At 48.3% G+C, this 18,947-nt stretch overlaps 1 protein-coding gene across 2 annotated transcripts in view; it reads right to left on the bottom strand.

Moving 5' to 3' along the window:
- The window catches only part of ATP13A1 (ATPase 13A1), a 25,419-nt gene extending 6,472 nt beyond the window's left edge, over window positions 1–18,947 (bottom strand). For both annotated transcript variants that reach the window (XM_039514912.1, XM_039514913.1), the window contains exons 1-18: window positions 18,628–18,947; window positions 13,390–13,479; window positions 12,826–13,016; window positions 12,354–12,426; window positions 11,578–11,733; window positions 10,679–10,748; window positions 9,882–9,988; window positions 9,090–9,219; window positions 8,745–8,800; window positions 8,021–8,147; window positions 7,627–7,764; window positions 5,771–5,891; window positions 4,140–4,297; window positions 3,226–3,401; window positions 2,631–2,741; window positions 1,849–1,974; window positions 1,276–1,384; window positions 448–644 (exon numbers count right to left, since the gene is read on the bottom strand). In XM_039514912.1, the coding sequence (XP_039370846.1) occupies window positions 448–644; window positions 1,276–1,384; window positions 1,849–1,974; window positions 2,631–2,741; window positions 3,226–3,401; window positions 4,140–4,297; window positions 5,771–5,891; window positions 7,627–7,764; window positions 8,021–8,147; window positions 8,745–8,800; window positions 9,090–9,219; window positions 9,882–9,988; window positions 10,679–10,748; window positions 11,578–11,733; window positions 12,354–12,426; window positions 12,826–13,016; window positions 13,390–13,479; window positions 18,628–18,909 (2,418 nt within the window). In that variant the 5' untranslated portion in view covers window positions 18,910–18,947. The remainder of the gene's footprint in view (window positions 1–447; window positions 645–1,275; window positions 1,385–1,848; window positions 1,975–2,630; window positions 2,742–3,225; window positions 3,402–4,139; window positions 4,298–5,770; window positions 5,892–7,626; window positions 7,765–8,020; window positions 8,148–8,744; window positions 8,801–9,089; window positions 9,220–9,881; window positions 9,989–10,678; window positions 10,749–11,577; window positions 11,734–12,353; window positions 12,427–12,825; window positions 13,017–13,389; window positions 13,480–18,627) is intronic.

The following is an 18,947-nucleotide window of genomic DNA, read 5'->3' as shown; positions in this document are numbered from 1 at the left end:
GACTGTGTGTGCCAGGCACCGAAATGGGCTGGGGCACACGCTGAAAAGCACCTTGTTAAATACCCTTTTTGAGCATCCCCAGTCTTATGCCTCACTGGATTTTTACTATTGGTGCTACGGACTCAGATCAGAGGGCTCCTTTACAGTGACCAAGACAGGAAATCATGCAGCTGACTTGCCACCTAGAGCTCTCACTATTCACCCCCCTGCATCTGCTGAACTAAGTAATTCAGCAGAGACCCAGGGCTGAGCTCCAGTTAAAATGAATGCGAGTGGCAGGTGCTGAACCCCACCGACTCTTGGACGTCCCCAGTGTGCTGGAGTCATTCTGGATTTGGGAACACAGGTAAGGTTTGTGCTGTTACTGTTAGTAGGTTGGACGCACCGAGACAGGGGAGACCCCAGTCCTACAGCACTGAGATTTTACAAAGGACTGGAGCATCTCACCTTTTGTTTTGGTGCCACTCTGGCAAACACCTGAACATGGGGTATGAGCTTCAACAATTGCTGTCTGCTCGCAGTCTGCAGGTAACAGAGCCCTTCCCCTGTAACACACAGGTTGTGACGTGTCAGCTCTTGCAGGGAATGTGGAAAGATGGGGAGTGTGGTGGTACCGTCGATGGACTGCCACTGCCAGCAGGAGTCTGAAACAGAGTGCAGGCGGGGTTGGGAGTCAGCACGGACACTGCCTCGGGGGGGGAAATGCAGAGCCAGGTGTCTGCAGCACCTCATCACTATGGACTAGCTACCCTAGTGAAAGCTGGCACATTGCCAGAGAGCAGGGTCAGTCTGCACTGCGGGGCCGCCTGCTTTCCCCCATGCTATCAATGGGACTTATATGGCCCCTCTGCCAGACCGAACCTGAGTGCCTCAGTGTCCTTAGTGACTTTATCCTCACAGTCCCCAGGGAGGCAGGGCAGCGCTACAGACAGGGGAGGAGGTGCAAGAGGCTGACTTGTCCAAGGTCATGCAGGAGTCTGCAGCAGAGCTAGAAACCAAACCAAGTCCCTCACCACCACTGCACCCCAGCCTGCCAGCTGCTGTTACTTAGGTGCTCAGACCCCCTGGTGATGGGCTGGGTAGCCCATACGCACACTGCTCCTGCCAGCTGTTTGTGACCTGCTCTGAAATGTGCAGAGGAAGGCCCTGCAGAGGGGCAGTGGATTCGGCAGCAAAGTCATTACGCTTTCTGCCACCAGAGGTCAGTGCTACACCCCAGTGACCTGTGCAGGGAGCCATCAGAGCAGGCCCATTGTCCAGCCTGGGATCCATCACCTTTGCTGTGGGGGGGCTGCAGGATGAGGGTGTGATCCTTCTGGATGAAATGGAGTTCTTGGGCCACATGGCAGGCAGTGAGCGGATTGTCCCCTGTGATCATCACTACCTGAGAGGAGGGAAACAGGTGGGGTCACACGAGGTTACCGAGGTCACGCACAAGGCACATGGCCCTAGTTACAGAGAACAGAGAGACGTTCCTGGATGCTGACCAGGTCCCACCTGAGACACTAATGATCACAGATGCTTTGTACAGCACCTTGTCCAGAAATCCAACCACCAGGGGCAAGGCAGAGCCCCGACCCATCATAATATTTAAATCAAGACTGGGTGTTTTGCTAAGACGGCTGCTCTGGGAATTACATTGGGGCAGGTCTCTGGCCTGTGCCCTGCAGGGGGTCAGACTAGATGATCACAGAGGTCCCTGCTGGCTTTGGACTCCACGAATGACCCACAGCTCAGGGCAGGGGCTGCCCCTCCCACGCCCCGCAATCCTGGAAGAGGCTTGTACCAGCCCAGTAGCTCAGGCGTCTGCACGGCCCCAGGAGCTCGTTCCCTCCTGCAGACACTCACATGGTGCGATGCATTCTGGATCTCCTGGATGACGGGCTTGGAATCAGCTTTGAGAGGACAGGAGACCACGATGAAGCCGACAAATCTCAGGTCACATTCCAGAGCCTCGCGCTTGAACTCTCGCACCTTCCACGGAAAAGAACCACCCTGGAGTGTTACACGCCATCTCACAAGCAATGAGACCCCCATCCACTGGAGACCGTCCCGACTGGGAACGCCAGGGGCAGCTGGAGGTGCATGGAATGATTCCGGATTCTCCCTCTGCTGCCTAGAGACAGGTCCCCTTACAGTCACCTCCCCACTTTCTGAGCCTCCCAACTCTCCTCTCACAGGCATGTGAGCTCTGTTTTACAAGTGGGAAAACTGAGGCACAGGCAGGCAGAGCAAGTTGCCTGAGGTTACACAAGAAGTCAGTGCCAGAACTGAAAACAGAAACCAGGAGACCTGAGCCATAGTCCCTTGGAGCTAACAAGCAAATAAATAAATAAAATAAAATCAACAGGATTCAGGTATAAAAACCCAAAGCAGTTACAGGTTCATCTGTGACTTATGACAATCGTCTCCCCATGAGGTGTCTGTGCCACCCCCTCTCGTGGGCACCTTCCTTTGGTGGGTGCTCTGACTTTAGGGGGCCAGGCACAGAGCCAAGGGAGCTGGAACAATTTTTATAGTGGGGGGGCTGCTGATGGAAACCACGTATTTGGGTTATTACTAACACTTCAAGCCAGGGAGTGCGCGGCAGCACCCGTATTTCCAGCACCACTACATGGAGCCAAGCGTACCTGCTGATGAGTGAGGTGCCCCAGCTCTTTGTAGCCAAGCGCGAGCACCCTTGCCCCCTCACGTGAGATTTCTGTGTGCATGGTGCGGTAGCTGCTCGGGCACTGAGAGAACTGCAGAAAAGGAGGGTGGGGGAAACCAGCGTGTTAAACACTATACGCAGGTTACAATGCTTCATACCAAATACACTGTGAAGCAAAGGCGCCTCCATGCCTGAGCAGGGGTGAGGCAAATGGGGAGCTCAAAGCAGCAGCAAATATCTCCACCAAGGGCAGGAGAGTGACTTTATCAGATTTTCACCCTTCTGTTGCCATTCGTATTTGCAGGCCTGAGAACAAGCACAGCGTGGCCAGGAACATCACACACTGACCCACCCTTGATTTAACGGGGATTAATGTTGAGCCTCTGCAGCGGAGACTGTTTTTACATGGGAAGGGGGGAGCATCTGGGCCCATTTTCAGGACATAATTCAGGTTCTGGATTTGAGGATGGAGTCACACAAACCCAGGCAAGCTGGTGGAGGCCCCATGAACTGATTCCCATCTTAGGACACTCCTCGCTGGCTTAAAGCCCATTCCTTGCGTGTGCTGTGCTCACCATTGCATGCAGGGTCTCTGGGGCCCCTTTCACAGCTGCAATGTAACAGAGATCAGTCGAACCAATCTTCTCATATGAAGCCAAGACGGACATTCTTTTCAGGGCACTGGCAAAATGAAAGCGCTGGTGAATTTTCAGTCCCTGAGTTTTAATACTTCTGGGGAAAACTTTCTCATCTGGAAACAAACAGATCGGGAAATCCTGAAAGGTTTCTCAGCATTGCAAGCAGCATCACTTCCCTCAGCTCCCAGGAGCGAATCATTCACTAAGAACAAACAAGTCTCCCCACCCAAGCCTTGCAGCATGGTGATGATGGAAGTTCTGGCCCCAGTGACTGAGGGATGGAATTACCGGGACGATTTCTGTGGATCAGAACAGAGAGCTGCTTCTGAGCATGCCACATCTGCAGCACGAGGTGGATTTCTAGATTTAGGCTACACCTACACTAGGAGCTGGGGTGTGATACCCAGCTTGCATACACATGCTGGCTCAGGTCTAGATAGGGGTAGGTGCTATAGCACGGGCAGCGGCAGCACATCTTAGCCATGCCAAGTGCAACCCGCCTGATCCCCACTGGTACATACTCGCTTGCTGCCAGTGCTATCCTATTTCTTGCTGAGCTAGTGGAAGTGTACTTTAACAACCTGCATGCACGAATCGTCCCTGCGGAGATCCTGTACAGGATCTCTCACAGCCCTTCCACAGCAGTGCCAAAACACTCACCAGTGCTCATGTAGGGCAAAGCTCACCCCACGCAGAGGACTACAAAGCCCACATAAGCCTACAAAGAGGGGTGAATTTCCCGCACAGGAATGAAATTGGGAGGAGCAGCTTTATTATCACTAATATCCACACACACACACGGTACCAGTTTGTGCAGCTAGACACACACAGGAATTGGCCACTGTCTCTACCTTTGGTCAGAGTCCAATCCACAGCCATCAGCATTGCTTTCTCTAGTGGATCTCCCACCAACGTCCCGTCATCCAACTGGACCAACGAATGGCAAGTTGCGATCACTCGGTGGGTTTCTACAGGAATGTCAGACACTGGCGTCACTTCCTTCCCATCCCTACAGTGGGGAGAGACCACGTTAATAGGCTTGGACAGGCTGTCAAAGCCATACGTGTTCTACAATTTCTCCAAGCAAATAATTACTGTCCCAGTGTCCTAAACTGTTAGAGCTTCTCACGCCAACAGCAAAGCTGTGCAAAAGCTGGCCCAATGACTCAGCTTCTCGATGCTGCAATTACAGCCACTGCCCCTGAGCAATCCCAATTGAGCAGATTCCTCAAAGAAGAGGCCTTAATTGGAGCACCCAAGAAGTGCTGCTCAAGGCAACTGAATGCACGTGTAACACTTGACCCTGTCTAGCTGGGTCCGCTCAGACAGACGTGCAACACACCGGCCTGTCTAGCTGGGTCCGCTCAGACAGACGTGTAACACACCACCCTGTCTAGCTGGATCTGCTCACACAGATGTGTATCGTACTTAGATTACATTCATGTGCAGCCTCCAAAGGGGTTTTTCTAATGCAAGAAGTCATTCTGAACTGCTCTCTCCACACAGCCCCCTGCGTGCGAGGAAATAGGCAGAACAGATGGGAGGAGAGTGAGGGATACACACATGCCAGGCTGGTTATGTCACCTGGGCAATGTCCCACCCTCACTGTAGCCAATTAACAGACTCCCAGGACAAGAGAGGCTTTAAACCATTTTTCAGAAGCCTGAGAACAAGTGGGCACGAAATCACAAGTGTCTGTGGGTTAACAACAGCTGCACTGGCTCAACATTCATGGTGACCCTTTGACTAGAGTGCATGGGTATCACTCAGCCTCACTCACCAGGGTCTTGTTCATTCTATAAGTAACTGCTCCGACCCCTGAAATATTTTGGTTACGGTGATTTTACACATTTATTTTCCATATGTTCCACAGTGTGAGGACTTCTGACTCCTCAGTGCACAAGTCACAACATTCCAATAATCTGAGGGGTAAGATTTAAAATGAAATAAACCAGAGGGGGTTCTCTATGAGGGACTCTGCCATTGAGGCAGGGCTGCATGGCGGGGGCTGCAGGTTGGTGCAGAAAGGCACAGAGGGTTTTAGCAATTAAGAACATATTTATGAAATCCCAGAACCACCACCAAATTCAAGGGCTCTGATGCAGCAAATTGCTGCACAAGTGCCATAGCCAGAGAACCTGCAGGATTCCCCCTTCCTCTAGCCTAGAACCCGCTTCTGGCTCATCTCCTTCACTCCCCCTAATTCATCCTCTCTTCCCCACTGGACTGGCACTTCGCCTCCAGCTGAGGGAAGCTCTCACTGCGGCTGGAGCCTAGGCCTCCATTGTTCAAATTCACCCACATTTGATTACTTGGCTACACAGGATTTGGTACTTTGGATCACTGGCCCACCCAGTCGTGCATCCCTGCTCTGACAGGGCCGACTACCAGACGCTAAAAAGGCAGTGAACCCCCCATCGCACTCTGAGACGACTGTACAATATGGTAAACATTACCCATGGGAACCCATCCCATGGCTTACCTGAGCCCAGCCACACCTCTTACCACCAGGTGGTCACTGGTGAGGGTGCCAGTTTTGTCAAAGCAGCAAACCTGAACTTTCCCAGCAAAGGGGATTCGGAAAGGTTCTGTACAGTACACATCTGAAAGAGAGGAGATGGGACCCTGCAATGTATCACAGAGACACAGCAGGGGCACGTTGGGGTCTGCAGCCACCTAGAATCTTTTCCACAACATACAAGCCAAAAACCCTAGTGCTCAGCCACAATTTATCTAACAACCTCAAACCTTCTGCTCTGTAGCTTGTGAAGTCACAGTCAGATTGAACCCCAAAGGGGTGTGGAAGAGCGGTGATAGGTTTGGAGACCGTTTACCCAGGTAGGTTCTTAGGTGGGCACCCATCGCTAAGGGTCGGAACACTTGTTGAAAAAGCAACCGGACCTGGATTTTTGAGTGGGAGCCTGTTTCCCCCATGCACTCTACTTAGGAGTTATTTCCAAGTTTCAAAACAGTGTGACCCACCTCCACCCGACCCTGAGAGTCACCTCCCTACTTTGAATGACATGTGTTGAGATGAGTTCCTGTCTGCATCCTGTAGAACTTGCCATACCAGTATTGCCCTGGCCTCTTCGTTTGTCATTCAGTGTTAAACACATTCTAAGACAATATGCATTTTTTGTAAGTATCAGTTATTACTAAATGCTGCATCTTTGTTTATAAATATTGTTAGTAGATATTTTAGTCATTGTGTGTTTTAAGTTTCATAACTCTATTAGCTAATCATACCTGCTTGTAATTATCCCCAATAAAACCTTTAAATTGACAATCTGTTGCCATGTGCAGCCTGGTAATAAACAGGCCTGCATTTTCAACGGTCCCTGTCGCTCTGAGTCCAGAAGAAGATCTTCTTTGCTCCACACTCAGTCACCTCCAATATCCATTACCCTTTCAATTTGTACCAATAGTTTATTATTTTTTTTCTTCATTTAATATATCTATATGCAGTGGGCTGCTTCACCTTTTTACTAGCCAAATCACCAATCCAAAAATAGAATGGATCGCAGCCCCAGGCTCTCCTAAAGATGATAAATGAGAGAAAGACAGAAAGGCAGCAGAGCCCATCACCCCCCCCCTCAGTCCTCAAAAATTTTTGCCCCCCCCATATGAAGCTCCTAAAACTCCTCTCCAGCCAGCCCTGCCAACCCCAAAATTAAAAGCTATAGTTTTACAGAAACCTCAAAAAAAAAGCAATTGAAAAAAGAACAAAACAATTATTTTAACCCTTCAGGAATGCAACAGCTGGAATTATTCCTAACTTTCTTGAAGTATTTGTAACATGGGCTTTTCTTATTTCCATATAGCAGGTTTTATTTGGCAAATACTAATATATTTTTATCAAATTTATGCTAAGTTTTAAATAAATTTATTTATTCAAATGTTTAACCCTTTACTTTTTTTTTTTGGTTGTGTTATTTTGTATAAATTTTAATTGTAAGTTTGTCCTGTATGTTGTGTGTGTCACGTGACTTTTTTTTTTCAAAAAAAAAAAAAAAAAAAATGTTGCAAAGTTATATATATATATATATATATATATATATATATCATAGTATATTAACACCAATTTTTGTGCAAAGTTCTACAGGATGCAGACAGGAACTCATCTCAACAACATGAATCCTGCAGACACTCACACAGCACACACGGCGAACAGGCAGGCATGGGAGCCAGCCCAGTTATTGCTATTTGAAGAGAGGAGGCTGCCATGGTGTATAAAAGCCAGCAATGTCACACACTTTACGTGGCCACGTGCTGCAGTCCCGGGGATACTGGACACCAGAGCGCAGTGTTTCTATTCCTGCTTTTGGGCTTAGTACTTACAGAGTTTGGCCAGGGCAATAAGGGAGGTGTTGACAGCCAGAGAAAGTTCAATGGGAAGTTCGGGTGGGACTACTGAAGTCAGTATTAAAGTGCATTCCAGAAAGAGTTTGTATCGATTCCTGCTGGGGTCCTTGGTGCCTACAAAATAAAACCAGAGAAATGCTGCCTCTCCACTCCAGACAAGGTGCCACACAACAACAAATGGACGCGTCAAGGGGCACAAACTACTGAGGAATATGGGAGAAAAATGGAATGAGCCATGGCTCACGCCCACACATGGAAACAGCCCAGCTTCTTCAGCTACCATCCCCTCCCTTCCCCGCCAATTCACAATAGCTATTCCTACACTCCTGGCAAAAGCTAGCTCCCAGGACGAGGTGCAAGGAGCGCTCACCTTCAATCCACACATACGCTGCAGCAGCAATGGCAAAGACCAGAAGGAACAGGATGAAAATAAAGGTCTCCAAGTTGTTGGCTGTCACTCTCTTCACCCCAAAGAGGATTGTTCGCAGCAGCTTCCCCTGAAAGGAGAACTGCCTTCAATGCAAGAAGCTAGTTCTGCAGCATGCAGTACAGTTTCTTGTAAAATACATGACAAATGTATAACTCAAGATAGCCTGCATTATGATTCTCTGCTGCACGTGATACATTCCGTTCACTGGGCCGCTGCCAGCGATTGCCAGTACAGCGCCACCCACGGGCAGGATTTTAGCATGCTAATCAGCTGTAGGTCAGCTAAGTGTGTCTCTCACTGCTTTTTATTTAAGCGGCCTTGACTTTCCATCCACCAGATTTTTAAAAAGTGTATTACCTTGCACTTGTCTGGTGTTTACAGAACACACCTCAACACCCATGGCCAGTAACTGCTATTACACAGCAATTTGTTCAAAGTCCTAGTGACTCAGTGGCACTCAGGATTAAAGCCCTGGAATCCTGACTCGGAGCCCTGTGTTCTATCCTCTAGACCATTCCATCCGCCCACCCACAACAAAGGAATTCCAAGAACCAACCTAACTGTTCCGAACAGGTGAGTAATTGTGTCACCCTGATTTGAATTTCTCTCCAGCAATTATCAGAACTACCTCCCTTAAATGGGCGTTCTCTCATGCACTTCTTACCTGAGATGTGTTGAATCCAGTCCTCAGAACGTATGCCACACACCCGTTATCGACAGCTGGAACAGGATCAGTAACAGCAGCATTAAGCTCAGTAGAGATCTTTTTTATACACACATTATAGCTAGAACAAAATTGGGGCTCCATGTTCCTCTCACCCTCCAGGAGAACACGATGGCCTTCAGCAAAAGATTATTTCATTTTAACACTCAATTTAAGCTGCCATCTAAAAGGACGGGGCAGGGTGACAAACTCAGCACTATCGCCCAGAAGCTACATTGTTTGAAAGGAGTGGGCCAGGCCATGGCGTTCCATCTGACCAAAGCCGCCTGCTTGGCAAGTACATACGTTTCAGTCCCGTGCTGGCTTTCTGGGGTGGAATGTGCTGCACAACCTTTGTTCCCCCAAATATGATGTGCAGTCTGGCGTCTGTCTGCATGTCCAGGACATGCTCTGGATTGAGATCCTCAATAGGCTCCTGAATGAGAAAATTCGGAACTCGTAGAGAAGCAGGACTTATTTCCAGTTAGCTGCCAACAACTGGACTCATAACTTTCCTCTACAGTCCCATCTCCATGAGGCGCACTCAGCTCCACTGTGAGCAGTCTGCAGGAGCTGACTCTGGACTTGAGCAGGATACTTAGCTCCTGCCTTTGTCCTAGCTCAGATGCCTGGTACCCATGAGAATCCTGAGGTCAGAGGATTTACTCACACTTGGATCACCAGCCTCAACAGGGAGGCTATTCACAATGTGATTGTATCGTGTTTAAATCATGCACTGGCATAAAACCAAGGGAGATTCACTGGGCTTGAAGCTCTCTGTGCTCGTCCCTCCCCTGTCTGCCCAGTCAAAGCAGCCCAGACTGGGAATGTGGGGGAGTGGTGGCTGTGCCCACACACTGCAATCCAGCCCCAGAGGCCGCAGCCACAGCCAGACAAAACAGACAGTCTGTTTCTCATTTACTAGATCATCAGTCATGGATAACACTCAACAGACCCGGATTTTCTGGGCCAGAGTTTACACAAAGATTGATCTGCACCTATAAACCCTGCGCTGTTTAGATGCTGCGGTGGCTGGAATGAAACTTGGTGCATAAACAATGAAGACGTAACAAGCATTACTGAGGACCTGTCTCTCACCTTCATCTGAGGCACAGACTCTCCAGTCAGCATGGCTTCATCCACAATGCACTTTCCACGGAGCAAGAGCACATCACATGGCACTAGGTTCTCATGAGGAGATCGGCCTGAAATCAAGAGAGCAAAGCTTAGAAGTAGCCCATTGTGAGAACTGGCCATTGTTAGCCCGTTTGTCTGGCAAGATGCAATTCCCCTTTGCTTTGGCTGAGATGCAGAGGATTACTAAGGGCAAGTCGCATTTGCAAGTTCCCAAATCTGTCCCATGACCTTCACCAAAACACCAGCTTTGATGTGAACCAGAAGTGTCATAAAACCTGAGATAGCCTGAAACTAGAGGGGTTTAAAAGTAAAGGAGCACAGTTCTTACTGCCATTCAAGCTTTAGACTGGTGACAACAGCCCTGGGCAATGCAATCTAAAAAAGAGTCACAGTACAGGGGTGGGGACAGCATCCTGTTCCCCCTCGTCCTCCATCCCCATCCTCAGCTTTTGGATGGAACTTTCCACTCTTAGAACCTCTGATCTGAAGCAGGGCAGCTGTGGCTGATTTTAGTCCTAATATTTAGACTCCAATCTTGGAGAATAAAGTTAGAGATCTGTGGGATTGGAACTTGAAGGACTCTCTCTCAGGCCTGTGAGTTTGGGCATTATGGGCATTTAAAGATTCTTTGTTGGAATTTTTATGGACATTTTGACTGGGCTGAATTGTAAATTTAATTAATCTCAGTCAATACATTCATGCAGAAGTGATTTGATTTTATAAGGGCTTTTGATTGTGTCAAGCATGCAGGCTGTTACCAATGGAAACAATATCCCCTGGGATGATCTCATCACTGGAAATGGGACGCCACTTCCGGTTTCTGTAAACCTGCAGAACAAAAGCAATGTGAGAAAGGGCACTTAGATACTATGAGGACGGGTACTAGAGAAATGTACGACGGGGAGAGAGTGATAGATGACAAAACAACTACAACAAAAGCCCAGCTCTGCACATAAATAGGGAATCTGCATAAACGGTCTCCTCAACCCAGCTATCCACAAACCATCCCTGCGTTTGCAGTTTGGAATTCCCCATTACTACTCCTTGGAAGCGCAGAGTTGAAGTCTTTTTCCCTTCCTTGGGCAGAGAGTGTTTTGTTGCTGTAGGTGCTCATTCTATGTGTTTCTGTCTGTACATTTATATATAAAATATCATTTTATATGTGTAACACACAAGAATCACATGCATTTTCCAAACAGATACAAGAAAAAGAAAGTACCAAAGGAGGAGGGGACCAAATTTTGGGGCCTCAAGCTGAGCTGGGCTCTTTTGGAATTGTTCCCAATCAATCGTCTTTCCCCCAGCTGAGCACCCACAGATGCATGACATAATCCTGCTGTTTTATAATAAATCTGAACTGAAAAAACAAAAGCTAAAACTATTCAAAGGAAAAGGCCAAAGACTCAGAATAACTAGGCAAGAGTTAAACAAGTGCATGCAAAGGCAACAGATGTCAAAAGGCAAACTGGACATAAGAAAAGAGGAAACACAGGAATGTCTTGTTGCTCCCTCAGCAAGGTGTGTCTATTTAGAGTGTAAACTCTGCTCTTTCTTACAGGCCATGTCTAAAGGGCCTTGCATGCTCTTGGGCTCTATATTAAATTCCCCAGTTTCTCAGTGCCGAGTTTCTGATCATCATCCCTCTGCACTCACTTACCTGAATCATGTATGGCTTGTTACCCATTTTTCGAATCTCTGACATATTTCTCATTTGCTGTTGGACCAGAGAAGCTTCAAATGCCACCAACATGGAGAGAGTGAAGACACTGTAGTACCAATATTCATCCAGGCACCAGAGACCCACACAGAACACCTGGAGGAAACAGATGTGGAAGCCATTCCAGCACTCACCCCATAAAGAAGCTAACATGTCCCTGAGAACTCAGGTTCATCAGTAGATCAGCACATCCTGTACTGTTCACATGCTTGGACACTAGAATGTCACTGTAACAGCCCAGCAAGAGGAAACAGACAATTTTTTTTTTTTTTAGAGCCAGTGAAGAGTGTTGGCTTGCTGGGGATTGAACTCCTTTGTTCTCGGCAGACTAGATACAGTCTATGCAGTGACAAGGCAAACACCACCTCTACGTGCTGCTTTGCTAATGCACTTCTGCCCTGACTTAGAGGGCCAGAAGGGCATTCTCTAGCCTTGGTCTTTGGCCTTTCTGCTGAGGCTACCAAAGGGGACGGTTCATGCCAGCTACAATGGGCTCTGGATCACACACTGGACGGTCAGTTATGACTGACCAAAGATATGTCAGCCCTTCTCCCCAGAATAATAAAGTCTCCCCACAGTAGACACTGCAGTGTATGAACGGTGCATTTTTGGCTTTTGGAAACAGCCAGCCACTTCAGATTCCCAAACTAAGATTGCAGATTGGAGGTAATTCCCTTCTTTGCACCTTGGGGACAACAGTTACAGCTTTTGTTTACCTGAAAGACGAAGAAAGGGGCCGTGGCTCTCTCTTTAAAGAGTTCCAAGAACTCTGGCACCACCATTTCTGCCCTGGGAAAGGATAAAATCTTGTTAATCTTGGTGTTCAGACCCCATGGCACTATCCCAACCCAAAAGCTATTGCAGCCTCTGGAGTATGAACGGGAGGTTTTGTTCCCCTTTGTATCAGAACATATTCCCCTTCTCTTCATTACTCTTAGCTGTAAGGGATTTGAATCTGTAACCAGGGCTCTTTCAGGGGTAAACCCCAGACTTGATGCTGCTGTAGGAAGTAGCTATCTCCTTCCTCTGGAGGATTTAGCTGCCAAAAACCTGATAATCCGGAGCAAGGACCTTCAAAACCCAGTGCCTGGAACCCCCAGTCCCTGAAATCCTTGTTACTGAACATTACCCAGGGACAGTTTGATGCCTACAGCTTCTGGTAGCCCAGCTCCACCCCCACACACTCACTTGTTTGTGCCGTATTTCTTCTCAGCCACTCGGATCTCTCTGTCCTCCTGGTAGCCTCGGGCACTCTGGTAATAGGAGAGGGGGTGCTCCACAGGGAAAGCCACAGGGAGAAACTGTTTCTTGTCATCGACCTCGTAAGAGTACTTAATTTTCTGAAACTCAAAGGAAAGGGCTTCCTGCCCATCTTCCCCCTGCAGGGATTATGCAGAAGGGAAGAGCATTTAGCCTTTCGCATCCAAGGACCCTTACAGTAGGCCACAGCACTTCACATATACTACAGGGAACTGCACTGGCTGGATTAGATGGGACCAACTGGACCAACTGGACATTTACAACTTTTGTTCCTAAACAACATTGTCTGTGAGACTACAGGTGTTAGTTACAAGTGTTGCACTTTCTAAAACCTCTTAGTCCCTGCCTGTGAGGGATATCAGCTGGCTTTCAGCCAAGCTCTAAGGTTTTAATTTAAATTAGTGGCTTTGGAAAGGCATATACGTTTGCTAAGAAACAGCAGTTCCCAGGCAGCTGTCAGCTATTATAAAGAGCTGGAGTCTAAGTCTGTACCTGGTCTCGATGGAGTGGCACAAGCTCTGCAGATCCATTATTTGGGGTTGGCACAACTTTAGCTAACGTGGCTTTCCTAGGACTGGGTTCCTGAAAAACACAAAGCAAACATGCACTCTGTAAAGCAGGTCACAAGGTCAGTGGAAGCCAGGAGGGATCTACAGTCATTATGAGACACACACATTGTGAGCAACACACAAACACAGAGAACATTCCTCTATTTTTACTGGCTTATCTGGACTTTTCATTGATATTTTAAAACCATCCAGGAAAGACCAACACTTGCAATGAAAATTACTCTGTATCCTGACCCCCAAGGAAAGACTGAGTTCCTAGAGGGGAGGGGGGAGAATGAGACAGAGGAATGAGATTAACTTAGTCCTGCCAACATGCTGCAGAGAATAGAAAAGTGAATAGGAATAAACTGCACAGTTTGAGATGCTGAATGCAAAAACAATTAGTCACAACTCTTCCCAGCCTAGCAATTGTTGATGGTCAGGTCACATCTTGCTGGAAAGAAAGTTTCTCATAAATTTGATCAAGTCTCAAATTTGATCAACAAACTCAATGTCCCATTAACTTTGATATGATCAACACAGTTGCTCCTCAAACCGGGGCCTCCACTTCTGAGTGCTCTAACAATGCCCAGTAAAAAACACAAGTATCATCAGAGCAATCTCAACCCTTCCCTGCATGCCTGGAGTTGCTGTCATCTGTCTATGGAAGGTCAGGGTGCACCTGGACCACTCTGTTGATGTGCCCCCCCCCCCCCCCCCACACACACACATCCTTAGGCGGCTAGGGAGCTGGGCACCTCTCAGGACAGAGAAGTCTTGGCTTTGCAGAGAGATGTTGTTACATAGTTCTCTGTGACTGGGATGGATACATCTACATCCTTGCAATATCAGAAACCTTTGGTGCTGCTTTAAACAAAAATCAAGAGCCTGTTCCCAGAAATCTACCCCTGCCATTCTAACAAAAAATCACAAGCCATGTTCAAACAATGTCAAATGCTCTCCCTTCTACTCAAGGCTACTGAGCTAGATTAGTGCAAACCTCATAGGATTCACTCAACAGCTTGGGGACTCTAGCATGGAGGAACAATAGGGAGCTGAGGATCGTTATAATGAGCTCTGAAGTTTCTTGGTGAGGGACAGAGAGGGGAGACAGTTAAATTCAGACCCTTCATCATACTAGACTATTTTAAATGATTCCCTTGTTAACAGTTTCCCAGTTTTGTCACCAATATCTGAGTTTTGTTTTCAGACATAAAGGAGAGAAAAGGCTGACTACAGCTTGTGTGGTGGGGAAGATGTAATCCAATGGTCCCTTCAGTTCCTTATGGGCAACAGACAGCTAAGTATTAGGAGAGAAACTTTCTAACAGTGAGATGTATTAGCCTGCAGAATCTCCTAAGGGGGGTGATGGAAGCCCTGTTGGGCAAACTAGGCAAAGGACCAGAGAACAATCCTGCCCTGGCCTCCAGGATCAGGAAAGTGGAATAGATGGAAACCAACAGAGCTTTTCCATCTGCCTTTATAATGAAGTCTGTAATTGTCTCAACTGACATTTAGCAATATTGGGAGGGCATGTGAATAGACAACACCTTTTACTATATACTCATATACTTCTTCACGCAGCACACAGTCAACTTGTGGAACTCCTTGCCTGAGGAGGTTGTGAAGGCTAGGACTATAACAACGTTTAAAAGAGAACTGGATAAATTCATGGTGGTTAAGTCCATAAATGGCTATTAGCCAGGCTGGGTAAGGAATGGTGTCCCTAGCCTCTGTTTGTCAGAGGATGGAGATGGATGGCAGGAGAGAGATCACTTGATCATTGCCTGTTAGGTTCACTCCCTCTGGGGCACCTGGCATGGCCACTGTCGGTAGATAGATACTGGGCTAGATGGACCTTTGGTCTGACCTGGTATGGCCGTTCTTATGTTCTTATGAAAAAAGGAGGATCCATTGCTTAGAAAAAAGGCTTACAAGTGCAATAAAAGCATCTAATAATAAAAGGTAACTGACTAACAAGAAAAGCTCCGAGATGCTACTTTCCACATTACAGCAAGTTTCAGATTTTAGTTATGAACACATCGGAAATAAGAACGTTGTCCCCTGGCATAAGGAAAATCTTATAAAACTCTGCCATGTCACATCTCAAACTCATGCTGGCCTAAGGTTACCAGATTAATACCCTGAATGGATGATTGTGACAGCCCACTCACATCACAATGAAACCATCAGAGAACACTCTACTTTTAGTTTCATTCTTGCAGCTCAACCCCAGCTAGCAGATTCTCTGTCAAAAGGGGATTTCCTTAATAAAAGGAATCAAGAGAAGCAACATTTTAACCCTTTTATTCTTCACATTTTCCTCTGGATCCAGCTGCATAGTTTGACCCAGACTTTTGTCTATTTAATCTGACATTATCCCAGCATCTAAAAACAACATCCAAAACAATACAAAAGGGAAAGCACAAAGGGCAGAGAAATCTTCAACCTCATTGAGGGGTACTGCTGCAGCATGGCTGGGTGGAGGACTTTAGTAACTAGTCAAAGGTGTATGCACCTTCGTTGGTCAAATCTTGCCCCTACCCTGGCGGTCACAGCAGGAATGTTCCCGACACTCTGTTCTCCAAGGCTTTGTCAGTTTAAGTTTTCCACACGATGTAACTTCCACCCCAGTCCTGAAGAAACTAATCCACAGTCTAACAGATCTCAGCGCATTTTGCCAAATAATCTGCCCAGTTTTTTCTTTGCTCATTTTCATGCAATTACCTGCATGTAGGACCCCTTCAGCCACCTTGTTTCCTTGCTATTTACATTGTTAATTCCTGTAGCTCACGGTTTGGATTTTTAACATTCGTGATAAAGATAACTATATTTGCAACATATACAGCTACCAAGGCCTTTGAATAACCACTGGGGATGCCAACTTTGGTAGGACAAATTCCTGGAGATTGCATCCCATGACATAATCTTTCATTAAAGATTGATCTTTAATTCCTGGAGACTCCCGGACAATCCTGGAGGGTTGGCAACACTAGTAACCACTGCCTGCAATCCAAAGCAGTAACAAGTTGCCTAATCAGTAACACTACCAGAACACTGGGAAAACTCTAGGATACAGCCCACAGTGTTGGCAGCCAGCTCCAAGGGCTCATTTGCTTTGAGAGCTCCTTGATGGTCTGAATAAATGCCCAAGATACAGCTGCAGACCTATGCCAACTACTCTGGAGACTAGCTAATGAAGCTGTACCAGATGTTTTTTGCCAAGATGATTTGCAGTTAGACATGCAACTACTCCTAAGAGGAAGCTATACAGACAGTTACAGGAATTGCCATGAAGTGAGGCCAACCAGCCAGCCCAGTTACCACAGTGCCTCTCACTTCCCAGCAGCAGGTGGAACAACAAATATGGGCAAAGAAAGCTAAGCTGCACCCAGAGCAGTTCAGCTTTATAAAGCAACTTTTTTGTGCTAAAATAGTTATTACACCTGCAAGCAGGGCCAGCTCAGCCACACACACATCTCCCCTACACGTCCCAAGTAAAAGCAGACCAGTTTCAATGGAGAGATATTTCTGTACAAGAAAATGTTTAATAACCCCCACCCATAATCACCCTCCCATTCTGTTTCACTTTCTGTCTAAAAGTGCACAGTGTTGCTAGATAGCTATTAAACCACTGCCATGTCACTGCAAATGAGTCATCCCTGTATACTCAACTGCCACCTCCCACCTCAGACGTGGCTGCATTTCTACAGTATGGGAAGCAATCCTGCTGGATAGTTACTGATATCCATGGTGGCCCTTCAGAAGTGATATCACTCATTATTGTTACTTTACACCTCTACAGCCTCTTCCATCCAGAAATACTTCACACACAGCACCTGGAGGTTGGAAGTGGCAGACAGCTCATGGCCAGCAGGGGAAGAATCCAAGCTCAAGACATTAGAGCAGCCTCCCACTATTATGGAGAGAGCCCAATGAACATTCCAATGTCCACATGGGACCAAGCGGGGCAGGGACTCACTCAGCGCCCCCCAGACAATGGGCAGATCCATTCCAGAGTAAGAAAACTAAAGGCAAGCGAGGAGGGAGGTAACCCTATGTCAGAACATAAGTAGTCACACTGGGTCAGGCCAATGATCCATCTAGCTCAGTATCCTCTTTTCCAACAGATACTTCAGAGGAAATGAACAGAACAGGGCAGTTATCAAGTGATCGATCTGCTGCCATCTAATCCCATCTTCTGGCTGTCAGAGGTTTAGGGACATGGACAGCATGGGAGTGATCATCTTGGCTAACAGCGATTCATGGACCAACCCTTTCATTAAATTATCTAAGTCTTTTGTGAACTCAGTTATACTTTTGGCCTTCACGGCATCCCCTGGGTTACAGGTTCTCAACCTTTTTCTTTCTGAGGCCCCTGCAACATGCTATAAAAACTCTACAGCCCATCAGTGCCCCAACAACTGTTTTTCCTCTTTTAAAACAGGGGATGGGTCACTTGATGATTATCTGTTCTGTTCATTCCCTCTGGGGCACCTGGCATTAGATTACATTAGGGTGACCAGACGGGACTGTCCCGATTTTGAGGAGTTTGTCCTGCGTCCCGATCAGGATGCCATTTGTCCCGATATTTTGCTTCCTTCAGTCGCGGACGGTCCTTGATGGTATTTCGGTGGTGGGTGCTTCTGCCTTTGGCAGCAAGGTTTATTACCCGCTGCCGAAATAGCGCTGAAGACCATCCGCGACTGAAGAACTCTCCGCCGAATTGCCGCCGAACTCCCGGACGGGTGACTATAAAAAAAAAAGCCCCCCCTGCAGCGGTCCCGATATTTTCCCCTTAACATCTGGTGACCCTGGGCTACACCTGACCCAGTATGGCCATTCGTATGTTCTTAAAAGCCAGGGCCTGCATTGGGGGGTAGCAAGCATGGGAACTGCCCAGGGCCCCACGCCACAGCGGGCCCCCCACAGCTAAGCGGTTCGGGCTTCGGCCCCAGGCGGCAGAGGGCAGAGCCCAGAGCCCCGGGCTCCGCCCTGCACAGCGGAGCTGTGGCTTTCGGCCCCGGGCCCAGCTAGTCCAACACTGGCCCTGCTCGCGGCCCCCAGGGGCCCCCAGGCCCTTGGCTGAGAACCGCTGCTGCCCTGGGTCCTGCCCCGGGCCTTCACCAATGGAGACCCTCGCCCGCGGCGACCTTTGACCCCTCGCGCCCCCGTGACTCACCCTGGCGCAGGTGAGCGCGCAGTGCGCGTGGACGGACCACAGCCCCGAGAGCGCGGTGAGCAGCTGCGCGACCCCGATGGCGGCGAGCGCCAGCAGCGCGGCCTCCTCGCCCTCCCCCCCGGCGGCCCAGACCCGGGGCCCCCACAGCCACAGCCAGGCCGGGTACAGCCCGGCCACGAACGGCAGGACGGTGCCGTGGAGGAGCCGGGGCCGCCGCCGGTACAGGGTGACCGCAGAGACCAGCTCGTCCGCGGGGCCCGGAGCCGGAGCGGCCACCGCCATCTTCCGGGAGCCCTCCTAGCAACGCGCCGCTTCCGCTT

The sequence above is a fragment of the Mauremys reevesii genome, linkage group 25, assembly GCF_016161935.1.
Source record: "Mauremys reevesii isolate NIE-2019 linkage group 25, ASM1616193v1, whole genome shotgun sequence".
Lineage (NCBI taxonomy): Eukaryota > Metazoa > Chordata > Testudines > Geoemydidae > Mauremys > Mauremys reevesii.
Note: the sequence above shows the minus strand (reverse complement) of the source record. Positions and strands in the feature narration are given on the sequence as shown.